General features: G+C 37.9%; 2 protein-coding genes across 4 annotated transcripts in view; one reads left to right on the top strand and one right to left on the bottom strand.

The window, feature by feature from the left end:
- Positions 1-11,049, top strand: part of LOC123540553 (uncharacterized) — a 57,278-nt gene extending 46,229 nt beyond the window's left edge. Inside the window, exon 3 of the mRNA XM_045325654.2 lies at positions 7,082-11,049. Within this exon, the coding sequence (XP_045181589.2) occupies positions 7,302-8,450 (1,149 nt within the window). The 5' untranslated portion in view covers positions 7,082-7,301 and the 3' untranslated portion in view covers positions 8,451-11,049. The remainder of the gene's footprint in view (positions 1-7,081) is intronic.
- Positions 1-12,591, bottom strand: part of LOC123540543 (repetitive organellar protein-like) — a 326,476-nt gene that overhangs the window by 96,965 nt on the left and 216,920 nt on the right. The gene's annotated exons all lie outside the window — the stretch shown is intronic.

Genomic DNA, 12,591 nt, shown 5'->3' with positions numbered 1-12,591 from the left:
TGTGCTGTTTTGATCTGGTTATGCCCACCTTCGAAGGAGGGATATATTGTTTTGCTAATGCCGGTCTGTTGCTTTGTAGACCAATCGGTTTGCAGATGGTAACTCAAGAACACTTGGGCCTAGGATCATGAAAGTTGATAGGGAGGTTGGTCATGACCAGCAGATGATCCCTATTGATTTTGATTTCAGTAGGTCAAAGGTCAAGGTCACAGTGACCCAGAACAGTTAAACAATTTCCAGACAATAACTTGAGAACGCTTGGGCCTAGGATCACAAAACTTAATAGGGAGGTTGATCATGACCAGCAGATGACCCCTATTGATTTTGAGGTCAGTAGGTCAAAAGTCAAGGTCACACTGACCCGGAACAGTAGAATTGTTTTTGCCAAATAACTAGAGAATGCTTTGGTCTTACAGATCACATTTGATACAGAGGTCACTTATGACTGGTAAATGACCCATAATTATGTTTAGACATACTGTTTTTGCCCTGTCCGTCCGTCCATCCTTCCGTACATCACACTTCATTTCCGATCAATAACTGGAGAACCATTTGACCTAGAACCTTCAAACTTCATAGGGTGGCAGGGCTTATGGAGTAGATGACCCCTATTGTTTTTGGGGTCACTCCATCAAAGGTCAGTCACAGGGCCTGAACATGGAAACCATTTCCCATCAATAACTTGAGAACCACTTGATACAGAATGTTAAAACTTCATAGGATGATTGGACATGCAGAGTAGATGACCTCTTTTGATTTTGGGGTCACTGTTATAGGGCAAGGTCACAGATGTACAAACATGGAAAACCAGTTCCGATCAATAACTTGAGAACCACTTGACCCAGAATGTTGAAACTTCTTAGGATGATTGGACATGCAGACTAGATGACCCCTTTTGATTTTGGGGTCACACTGTTAAAGATCAAGGTCACAGGGGCCTGAACATGGTTAAACAATTTCCGATCAGTAACTTGAGAACCACTTGACCAAGAATGTTGAAATTTCATAGGGTGATTAGACATGCAGAGTAGATGACCCCTATTGATTTTGGGGTCACTCTATTAAAGGTCAAAGTCACAGGGGCCTGAACATGGAAAACCACTTCCGGCCAGTAACTTGAGAACCACTTGACCCAGAACGTTGCAACTTCATAGGATTCATGGACATGCAGAGTAGATAACCCCTATTGATTTTGGGATCACTACTAAAGGCCAAGGTCACAGGGGGCCTGAACATTGAAAACTATTTCCGATAAATAACTTGAGAACCACTAGACCCAGAATGTTGAAACTTCCTAGGATGATTTAACATGCTGAGTAGATGACACCTTCTGGTTCTGGGGTCACTCTATTAAAGGTCAAGGTCGCAGTGGACAGAACATATATTCCTTTTGCTCTGGCTAAAGGTCAATGCTTCTACTGAAGGTCAATGTCTGTACTGAAGGTCAATGTCCCTACTGAAGGTCAATGTCTCTACTGAAGGTCAACAACCCTACTGAAGGTCAATGTCTCTACTGAAGGTCAATGCCCCTACTGAAGGTCAATGTCTCTACTGAAGGTCAACGTCCCTACTGAAGGTCAATGTCTCTACTGAAGGTCAATGCCCCTACTGAAGGTCAATGTCTCTACTGAAGATCAATGTCTCTACTGAAGGTCAATGTCCCAACTGAAGGTCAATGTATCTACTGAAGACCAATGTCCCTACTGAAGGTCAATGTCTCTACTAAGGTCAATGTCTGTACTGAAAATCAATGTCCCTACTGAAGGGCAATGCTTCTACTAGAGGGCAATGCTTCTACTGAAGGTCAAATGTTTCAGACTCAGCCCTGTGTCCAGTCATATATTCTAAACCCACAGTCATATATTTATGACACCTCAGCAAAAGTTCATGTGCAGAATCAATATTCCAACTGCTGCTGGCCCAAGGTCAAGGTCAAGGTCACATCTGAAGATCAATTGCTTTAATCCTGGATTCTGAAACAGTTTAGATCTTCTAAACTTGTTGAAGAATATTTATGAAGGATGTTTCTGAAGTGTATTTCAAAAAGCAATACCCAAAACAACATAACAGCAAGCATTGTTTTAGTACTTAAAAGATTGGACAAATTATAAAGTATCATGAAGAGGCATGTTATAGTACCTGGACTGACCTGGCCAGGCCTGGCTGAATAAATCAATTTAAACCAGGCCAGGAGAGGCAATAATGTTAAATGTATCAAAGCTTGATATCAGGGACTACAAGAGTGTGTCATTTGGACCTGGTTTACTTTTTCATTCTGTAAATTAACAGGATTTGTTTATAAAACACACGAGCCCCTTATGATGGCCTCCCGAGATCAATATGTCCTTTGTCCTTTGACCAACTGGCCGAAAAAACGATAGGAGTTATTTATTGATCACAGAAGTTTGACGCCTATTGGCCAATGTTCTTCTTTATTGACTGTATACCTTTTTCAGTCACAAGGTCACTCTGACCTTGACCTTTGACATACTGACCCCCAAAACAATTAGGGTCATGTAATCGTTGAATGAAGTTTGATGCCTTTAGGCCAAAGTGTTCTTCAGTTATTGATTGGAAACTTTTCAGTTTCAAGATCATCTTGACCTTTGACCTACTAACCCCCAAAACAATAAAGGTTATCTACTGACCACAGGCAATCACCCCTTAAAGTTTGATGCAATATCTTATACCAAGGCTGATCCAAAAGAGGGATTCACTGGCAGTAGAGAGGTACAATAATTTAAAATAGTAGAATGTACAGATGCAATCTTATTCTGTCACCAGGTCTATGCATTTACTGTACATTAATTGATTAATAAAGCAGCACTACCAACAATCAGAAGATTCTGAAATATTTTTTATAGGTATAGCAGCTTGTATTTTTTTTAACAACAAGACTCTTTGTAAAATATATATGCCTTCATGATGGGTTGTCCCAGTTACAATCCTGTGATCACTATGAACTTGACCATTTGACCATTGACCCAATACTACCAAAAACATTAGGGGTCATCAACTTCATAAGCCCAGTCATGCTATCAAGTTTGAAGATACTGGTTCTCGAGAAGAAACTATTTTCAAGGTTCTGGCCCCTGTGACCTTGCCGTTTGACTTACTGACTCCCAAAACAATAGCGGTCTCCTACTATATTTAGCCCCATCATGGGTGCTGGGTCAAATATTTTTCAGGTTATTGAGCAGAAACCAAGTTTGAAGATACTGTTTCTCTGGTTAATGAGCTGCAGGCCCTGTGACCTTGACCTTTTAACTTACTAACCAGTCAATTACTTTATAAGCCCTATCATGCTAATAAATCTAAAGGTTCTAGATCCCAACAATAACAGGGGTCATGTACTTTATAAACCCATTTATGCTACCAAGTTTGAATATTCTGGGTAAAGTGGTTCTCAATTTATTGGGCAGAAACTGTTCAAGTTTTAGGCCCCTGTGACCTTGATCTTTGCCTTATTGAACCCCAAAAACAGGGGTCATTTACTTCATAAACCCAAGCATGCTATTACGACTGAAAGTTCTGGGTCAAGTGGTTCTCAAGTTATATAGCAGAAACCATTTTCAAGGTTCAGGCTCAAGAGATCTTGACCTTGACCTTCTACCTACTGACTCCCAAACAATATGGACATCTTTTTTCATAAGCCAAATCATCCTACCTGGTTTTAATGTTCTGGGTCAAGTGGTTCTCAAGTTATTGGGCGGAAACCAATGTCAAAGTTCAGGCCACTGTGACCTTGACCTTTGGACTATTGACCTCCAAAATTGTTGGGGTCATCTACTTCATAAGCCAAGTCATGCTAAGAAGTTTGAATATTCTAGGTGAAGTAGTTCTTTGGTGGAATCTTCAGACAAATGTTCTGACTGACATACCAACCTGCTCTATAACTGCCAGAGAGGTGCAAAGCAGTCCCACTTCTTTGAAGAGGGGCATTAAGTCAGTCATCAATTATGATTCACATGATTAATGTGTCTCAAGGATTTTTCAACATATTTCATTAACTTACATTTTTTTCTGTGGTAACATTAGATGAATGTTGATAAAATTTAAGTGATTCTCCTGAGGCATCAGTAACTTTATCTGTTTGACCTGTGGTGACTGAAATGCAAACAAAATTGTTGCAATTTTATCCTGAAATAATTTTATAGTCATTATATATTTCAGTACATAGCCTTTTGTGATATTGGTTTATGTTAATTTTTTCACAAATTATGGCCTGGCCTGACCTGTACTGGTGTGTCCTTGTTAAAAGTTGGACTTATTGGACCAAAGACCAGGCCAGACCAGACCAGACTGAGATTAAAACATGCCTACTTGTTACCACTTATACATCTGCCTGTAATAACACCTGCCTATTTATAATCACCTGTCTTTAAGAACACCTGCCTATTAGATATTGTTCAGTATGAATTCAGACAAGTTCAGAAAATTTCAAACAGACTTAGACCTTAATTTTGCTGAGGGTTAGTACAAATTATTGCCCTAGATAAATTAAAATAAATCCAAACTAATTAGCCAACTAGTCCAAAATATATGCAACTGTACTCAAATGTTTGAAAACATACAAAAACTGATGCAAACTTTATGTACCAAACTTGACAAATGCTCTGGACTTGAACCAAGTTATTATAATGAACATTAATTGTCCCATTCAGTAGCACAGTTTCCAAATATATATCAAAATTTTCAGCTCCCGGCAGATTACAAGGCTGATTTGGTTCCACATCAAATTGACCTATTATTCAATCACACTCCCACAGGAATGCACAATGCTGGTTATTAATTCTGCAATTTTGCCGCATTTATATACAGTTGAACCTACACTAGGACCAGTTCTACAAGTAATGTCACAAACAACATAACCCATCTCAAAATCTTTCCAAAATGACTTTTCCCTTTAACACAGATATTTTTAGAGACATGTTTTTTTCTGTTTATAGCTCTTCTGAGATTGTGATTAGAAACACAAGACACCCCCACTTACTGTCACAGTATGCTTATATGTTACTTGTTGATTTTGGGATAAAAGGGAACAAAACCCTAGGTTCACAACTTCACATGCTGAACAACATTGGTATCAAGTTTAATGACTCCAGGTCAAACACTTTTGAGATACATGTGACACAAACTTTCAGGCCCTTCATGCATATTTTTGACTAAGTCAAGGGCCATAGCCTTTGCAGAGTAAAATCCCAAACAAACCACAGGTGCACAACTTCACATCATTCCATATGAAGTTTCATAACTCCTGGTCAAATATTTCTTGGGACATGTGTGACAAAAAATTTAAGGCCCTCAGTGCATATTTCTGGCTAAGTCAAGGGCCATCACTCTGGTCTGTCTGACTGAAACCCCTGAAAAAATGCTAGGTGCATAATTTCACACGCTGAATAATATCCCTATATGGTTTATCGACTCCTTGAGATTTGTACTACACAAAATTGGGCAGGCAGATTGACAGACAAGAGTAAATCTATGTATACCCACCACCACAAACCCAAGTAGGAAAATAGTGTGTGCATTACCTTCTTTCTGTGCTCAGTAATGATGAGTATATTCTAAATTAAATTGTTTTATTGGTGAGAGAGATTATTATTATAATAAAGCTCAGTTGGCTAAAGGTGAAGGAGGTCTTAGGTGCCATGGAATGGAAGTAAAATGGCTGTATAAAGGGTCTTTGCAAGAAACTTATTTCCAGCATTTTCTCATTGTGAGAAAATAGGCATTTGTCTTCATGTCACATTCATATGATTAACTGACACAGCCCTTTCTCAGTTTCCTCTGTATTTTTCATAGCATTTTATGAACTTTCTTACCACATTTAAGGTCCTTTTAAAGCATTTTCATAATATGTATTTAGTTTTTGTTTCCAAGTCTTTCTGACCAAATGCATGTAGGTCTTATCAAAGTCTCTGGACACTTTAATGCAGGAGGTGGCAGACATGCGGTACCTATCTTGGCATTATGTCAGCGAAAGGCAAGCACTAACCATCTGCAAGCCACCTGGATGGGCACATGCAAAAATTCTACATCCCTTTCCTGGTATTGAACACACAGTCATAAGGGGCAAGTGAATATGAGTCTGCTATCAACTATCAAAACCATTTGACCACGGAGGCCCCTTCAAGCACTTTTAAAAGATGAACATATAGTAACCAGTTCTTTATTTGTGATAGTTATAATAATTATAAAGCAGGTTTCAAGGCTGAGTAAAACCTGATAAAAAGTAAGATTGATGTTATTGCTAATGAAATTCATAATTTAATGTAGCTTGCCGCTACTATCTACCCGACATCTATCACCCTATGGAGTTGACTAATTGCAAGAACAAAGCTTATTTTTTAAAGCAATTCCCTGCTTGTTCCCAGATGAGTGTTCCTGTCTGGCAAGATAATGTAGAAAGCTGCTACCTACTGTAAAGGGGCATGCCTATGCTTTTAACTGTTTTACAAGGGCTTGCGTTAGTTAGTAATAAAAAAGTTAGTCAACGAGTGCTGTGCATAATTTCTTTATAAAAACACTCACAAAGTCTGCAAAATGTGTAGAATATCTCCTGAAAAAAAACAACATAATTTAAAAGTACATGAAACATGTAAAATATCATTATGAATGTTATTTTAAATACATTGATATTTGAAATTTCTATCAGACTTTCGCCAGAAGGTATGTCCCTTTAACTTTTGTCCTAAATATTCCAAATTCCTTCCAAATGAATTTCTTTGTTTTTACCTACCAATCTTTTTATTCACATCTCTTTGTTTGAGATCCATGTTCATGATGTTGAAAGTTTAAAATTCTTTTTCTGCTCAATCTTTGTTTATAAAGAAGCACAGATTGCAATGAATCTTTGCATGAAGTTTAAAAACAACAAATAATTGCCAATATGACTTCTAAATATATGTAACATTTGATGAATAAGGCACAGGACCTTTTTTTATAAAAGAGCATATTACCCTCATACTGTTCAAGGGAAGCAACTCTGTTCAAAACTGTCACTATCACTGAGGTGATTGATTCCCTTTAATTTAAAACGATATAATTTTGATTTATTTTATTTGCATTCTATTTCCAGTTAAACCAGTGACAACACAAGCAGCTTAGACATATATAAAGGAAACTGAAGTGTGATGAACAGCTAACTTATTAACAAAGAACAATTCATTTGGCAAAGACTTTATCTCATATTAGTGAAGCTTAAGTCAGACAAAAGTTTCAAAGTAATTTGACTGAAAGAGATGAAGAACTTGAGCTCTTTCAAACATTTGAGCAGTTTTCCATAAACATTTTCAAAAATGGAGGAAGAAGAATTTATCAGAATGGCTGAGTTAGAGGAGGAAACCGACGAAGCAGTTAAAGCTCAGCAAAATGGTGAAGCTGCAGAGCCAATTGATGAGGACATCCAACACACAGTTGGTCAGTTACTGCACTTAAAACCAAACCAGAGAATGGTATGTAGAGATTCTAAAAGAAACCTGAACACTGAGGAGATAGTGAGCAAAGCTCTGCAGGCAGAGAGGAACCATTGGAAAGAAAGGCTACAAATGTCAATGCATGAGATAGACAGACAACATAAAGTCATATTAACTACACAAAGTGGATTACAGGACCTAGTGAAGTCACTGAAACACTCGTCACAGAAACATGTAGTATTTGATGAGGATGATGAGAACAGTAATGAAGATTTAGATCATGAAGTCGTCTCTGCAAGACTTATTGAAAACCTGAAGTTTCAAGTGAGACAATTACGTGTAAGAGCTGGTATATCTGATGTGTCAAAAACTGAAATTGAAGAAAGTAAACAAAAGCATAAAATGCTTATTAAAGAGATGAAAGATAAGATAGAACAACTTCAATACGAAAAGGAAACTCTGGAGCTAGATCAATGTCAGAAAGCAGAAAAGATTGCCTATCTGCAGAAAGAAAATGCATCACTACACAGACAATGTCAGAAGCTGCAAAAAATTGTTGCAAAATACAATGAAAGTCACAGTGGAGCAAATTTTCACCTTAATGCAGTTGATAAACCAAAACAACAGTTGCAAGAGAAAATGCGCGAAAAGCGGTACTCAATGACTTCATACGATTCCTCTGAAAATGGCTCTAGTGTTGTACGTGAAAGGACTTATGTTGAGGGGGATCAACTTGTGTCATATCCATCCTCGCTTGAAGAATCAGCAATCATCAAAGACAGGCTTAAAAGAAATATCTACTCAGCAAGAGCAGGGAACTATCGATCCAGCAATGTGGCACAATGTTTAAGGTGCCAGACACTGTTTAAGCCAGCTGAAAACACACACAAGTCATGTCAGTTCCATCATAAAGGAAGAGAAATCAAACAACAGTTTCAAGACAATGGGAAGCTCGAAAAAGTTTTGTACAAATGGGCTTGCTGCAAGAAGCCGCTGGAGGCCCCAGGATGCTGCTTTGGATATCATGTATGAAAACCAAAGAACGCTTGCTGCAAAATGCCATTAGAGGCCCCTGGATGGCCCTTTGGGTTCCATGAATAAATAACTGACTGCTGAAAACATTTTCTCAAATCTTTTTTTTTTTTTCATTTTAGTAGACTTTGCTAAGGTTAAAAAACTTGTATCATTCCCTATATTTACTTTTAACAGCTTTAAATAGGACTTTGTATTTGTAGTGGCACAATTTGTGAATTTTTCACTTGCACAAAATCACATGCTGGTAGAAGGGGTGTTTAGCTTTAATTTGTGTTTAATATTTAAGGAATCTAGATGTGAAGTTTTGTCTGGCATTACCTCTTAAATATCTTTAAGAATAATCCAATGCACTTTTTTATAATACCAGAAAATTTGTATAATATTCAACATGTTACATGCTAAGTTGTGTATTTCCAAACAAAATTTTATTAGTTTCCCTAAAAATCTCAGCTATTAAAAATGACATAAATATTTCAAACTTTGTTCAGATTATGCTCCTTGTGTGTATAATGATTTTCAGTGCATGCCTTCTATGTGAGCATTTGTTTTTTTTCTAAATTACTGATCTTGATGAAGAGGCACATACTGCAGAATGATGTGAATTTGAAATAGTAGAACAGAGTCTTCTCTTCTTCACCATTGAGGCTTTAGTGCGAGCTAATTTTCGCAAATTGATATGAAAACAGAAAATAAAGCACCGCCTCCCCTAGCACTATTTCTCTGGCATCATAAGTGTGCACAGGGAGCTACGGGTTAAGGGCAACATACTTCTTCAAGAGTGTATATATAAAGCATTCTATCAGTATACAGTCACAACAGAACCAATGGAAGACAAGGTGACAACACAAGTATACAGTCAGAAAAATATGTTGACTGTGCATTTAAGATTAAAACTTTGTATTAACAAGAGCACCACAATGCTGAGCAATATATGCCCGTAGGTATGACCTTTGACCCGTAAGTGTGACTTTGACCTTGAAGCAAGCCATCCGAAACATGCACTCTGCAAGTTGTCTCTATGTGGTGAACATTTGTGCCAAGTTTCTTTAAAATCCTTCAAGCAGTTCAAGAGTTACAGAGCGGACATGAAACAGTCACATGACCTTTGACCCTAAGTGTGACCTTGACCTTGAAGTAAGCCATTCGAAACATGCGTTCTACATGTCGTCTCAATGTGATAAAAATTTGTGCCAAGTTTCTTTAAAATCCTTCAAGCAGCTCAAGGAACAGAGCGGACACAAAACCTTTGACCCCTAAGTGTGAAATTGACCTTGAAGCGAGACATCAAAAACATGCGCTTCGCACGTCGTCTTGATGTGGTGAACATTTGTGTCAAATTTCTTTGAAATCCTTCAAGGGGTTCAAGAGTTACAGAGCGGACACGAAATTGCTAATGGACGTACGGACACCAGCGTCATAACATAATACACCCCCTTTGGGTGTATAATAAAATCTGGGCTTGAACACAGAAAGAAGATTTTTTAAAGGTCCTTTTCCTATGAAAAAAATTGTTTCTGCCTTTTTCCCTCCTCCTATGGCCATTATGTCACCCTAGCAGTTTGTAAACCGAAGAATTTTAAAATAAGAGGGTCATGATGACCCTGGATTGCTAACCTGAGTAATATGAGCTACATGTTTCAAATGTCAAACTGATGATAAAATATTAAGAAAGTCAGTAGGTCATATTCATGGTCAATGAAATTCAGTGTTACGATTTGTGTGCAAAACTGTGTATGTCATCAAAATTTCAAGGCTGTATCTTAAAAAACAAGAAAGTAGGTCAGTAGGTCAAGGTCAAAGTCAAGTGACATCATATTACTTGGGGTCATCAGGTAATTATAATTAAACAGTCTTGAAAATAGGATCAGATGATTTTTTTAAGTATTTTTCCTATATAACTCATATTATAACTAAGTGACCCCAGAGCGGGGCCTCTTAACCCCAGGAGCATAATTTGAACAATTTTGGTAGAGGACTACTAGACAATGCAACAAACCAAATATCAAAAGCCTAGGTCGTATGGTTTCAGACAAGAAGATTTTTAAAGCTTTTTCCTATGTAAGTCTATATAAAACCTGGGACCCCTAGGGCAGGGCCTCTTTTCACCCAAGGCATACAATTTGAACAATTTTAGTTGAGGACCATAAGACAATGCTACAAACCAAATATCAAAGGTCTAAGTGTTGTGGTTTCAAACAACTTTTTTGCCTATATAAGTCTATGCAAAACTTGGGACCCCCGGGGCGGGGCCATATTTGACCCTAGGGGGATAATTTGAACAATATTGGTAGAGGACCACTAGATGATGCTACATACCAAATATCAAAGCCCTAGGCCATGTGGTTTTGTACAAGAAGATTTTCAAAGTTTTCCCTATATAAGTCTATATAAACCATGTGACCCCCGGGGCGGGGCCATATTTGACCCTAGGGAGATAATTTGAACAATTTTGGTAGAGGACCACTAGATGATGCTACACACCAGATAAAAAAATTCAAAGCCCTAGGCCCTGTGGTTTTGGACAAGAAGATTTTTAAAGTTTTTCCTTTCGGTTGCCGTGGCAACCAGAGTTCTGCATGGAATTCAATTTTTTGAACAGTTTTGAAAGGGGGCCATCCAAGGATCATTCCTGTGAAGTTTGGTGTAATTCTGCCCAGTGGTTTTCAAGAAGAAGATTTTTTTAGAAATTGTTGACGGACGACGGACTACGCACGACTGACGACGGACATCAAGCGGTCACAATAGCTCACCTTGTCACTTTGTGACAGGTGAGCTTAAAAAGCCTTAGACTGTTTTAAAGGTGGTAAAACAGTTTTTTGATCAAATAATGGGTTTATTTGAAAGTTTATGAAATGAACATTTACACTTAATCTTGCCTTTTTGGTTCAGATTGTTGAAATATTCAAATATCTAGCAAATGAAACACTAAAAATTATCATAATATCAAAACAAGAGGGCCATGATGGCCCTATATCGCTCACCTGAGTTTAATTGCTTTCTTCAAAAAAATTCTTTGCTAAAGCTAAACAAATAACCCCATGGGGTGGGGTCAATTTAATCGCGGAGGTAATGATTTGAACAAATTTTGTAGAAGTCTACTAGGCAATGCTACACGTCAAATATCTAAGATCTAAGCCTTCTGGTTTATTTTTAGAAACTTTTTGAAGATTTTCCTATGTAAAATCAAGTGACCCTTGGGGTGGGGTCAATTTTAACCCCGAGGGTCATGATTTGAACAAATTTTGTAGAGGTCCACTAGGCAATGCTACATATGAAATATCTAAGCTCTAGGCCTTCTGGTTTATTTTGAAGATTTTTCTATGTACAATAAAGTAATCCCATGGGGCGGGGTCAATTTGACTCCGGGGGTCATGATTTGAATAAATTTTGTAGAAGTCTACTAGGCAATGCTACATGTCAAATATCTAAGACCTAGGCCTTCTGGTTTATTTTTAGAAAATTTTTGAAGATTTTCCTATGTAAAATCAAGTGACCCCTGGGGTGGGGTCAATTTTGACCCGGGGGTCATGATTTGAACAAATTTTGTAGAGGTCCACTAGGCAATGCTACATGTCAAATATCTAAGCTCTAAGCCTTCTGGTTTATTTTTAGAAATTTTTTGAAGATTTTCCTATGTAAAATCAAGTGACCCCTGGGGCGAGGTCAATTTTGACCCCGGGGTCATGATTTGAATAATTTTAGTAGAGGTCCACTAGGCAATGCTACAAGTCAAATATCTAAGCTCTAGGGCTTCTGGTTTTTGAGAAGAAGATTTTTTAAGATTTTCCTATGTAAAATCAAGTGACCCCCGGGGCAGGGTCAATTTTGACCCTGGGGTCAAGATTTGAACAAACTTGGTAGAGGTTCACGAGGCAATGCTTCACACCAAATATCTAAGCTCTAGGGCTTCTGGTTTTTGAGAAGAAGATTTTTAAAGTTTTTACTTTTGGTTGCCATGGCAATCAGAATTCTGTATGGAATTCAATTCTTTGAATAATTTTTAAAGAAGACCATCCAAGGAACAACCCTGTGAAGTTTCATCAAAATTGGCCTGTTGGTTTAGGAGGAGATGTTGTTTAAAGGAAAGTGTGGACGGACGGACGGACGGAAGGACGGACGGATGACGGACGGACGCCGG

The sequence above is a fragment of the Mercenaria mercenaria genome, chromosome 16 (genome assembly GCF_021730395.1).
Source record: "Mercenaria mercenaria strain notata chromosome 16, MADL_Memer_1, whole genome shotgun sequence".
Classification (NCBI taxonomy): Eukaryota; Metazoa; Mollusca; class Bivalvia; order Venerida; family Veneridae; genus Mercenaria; species Mercenaria mercenaria.
The sequence above is the reverse complement of the archived record's forward strand: the minus strand, read 5'-3'. Positions and strand labels throughout refer to the sequence as shown.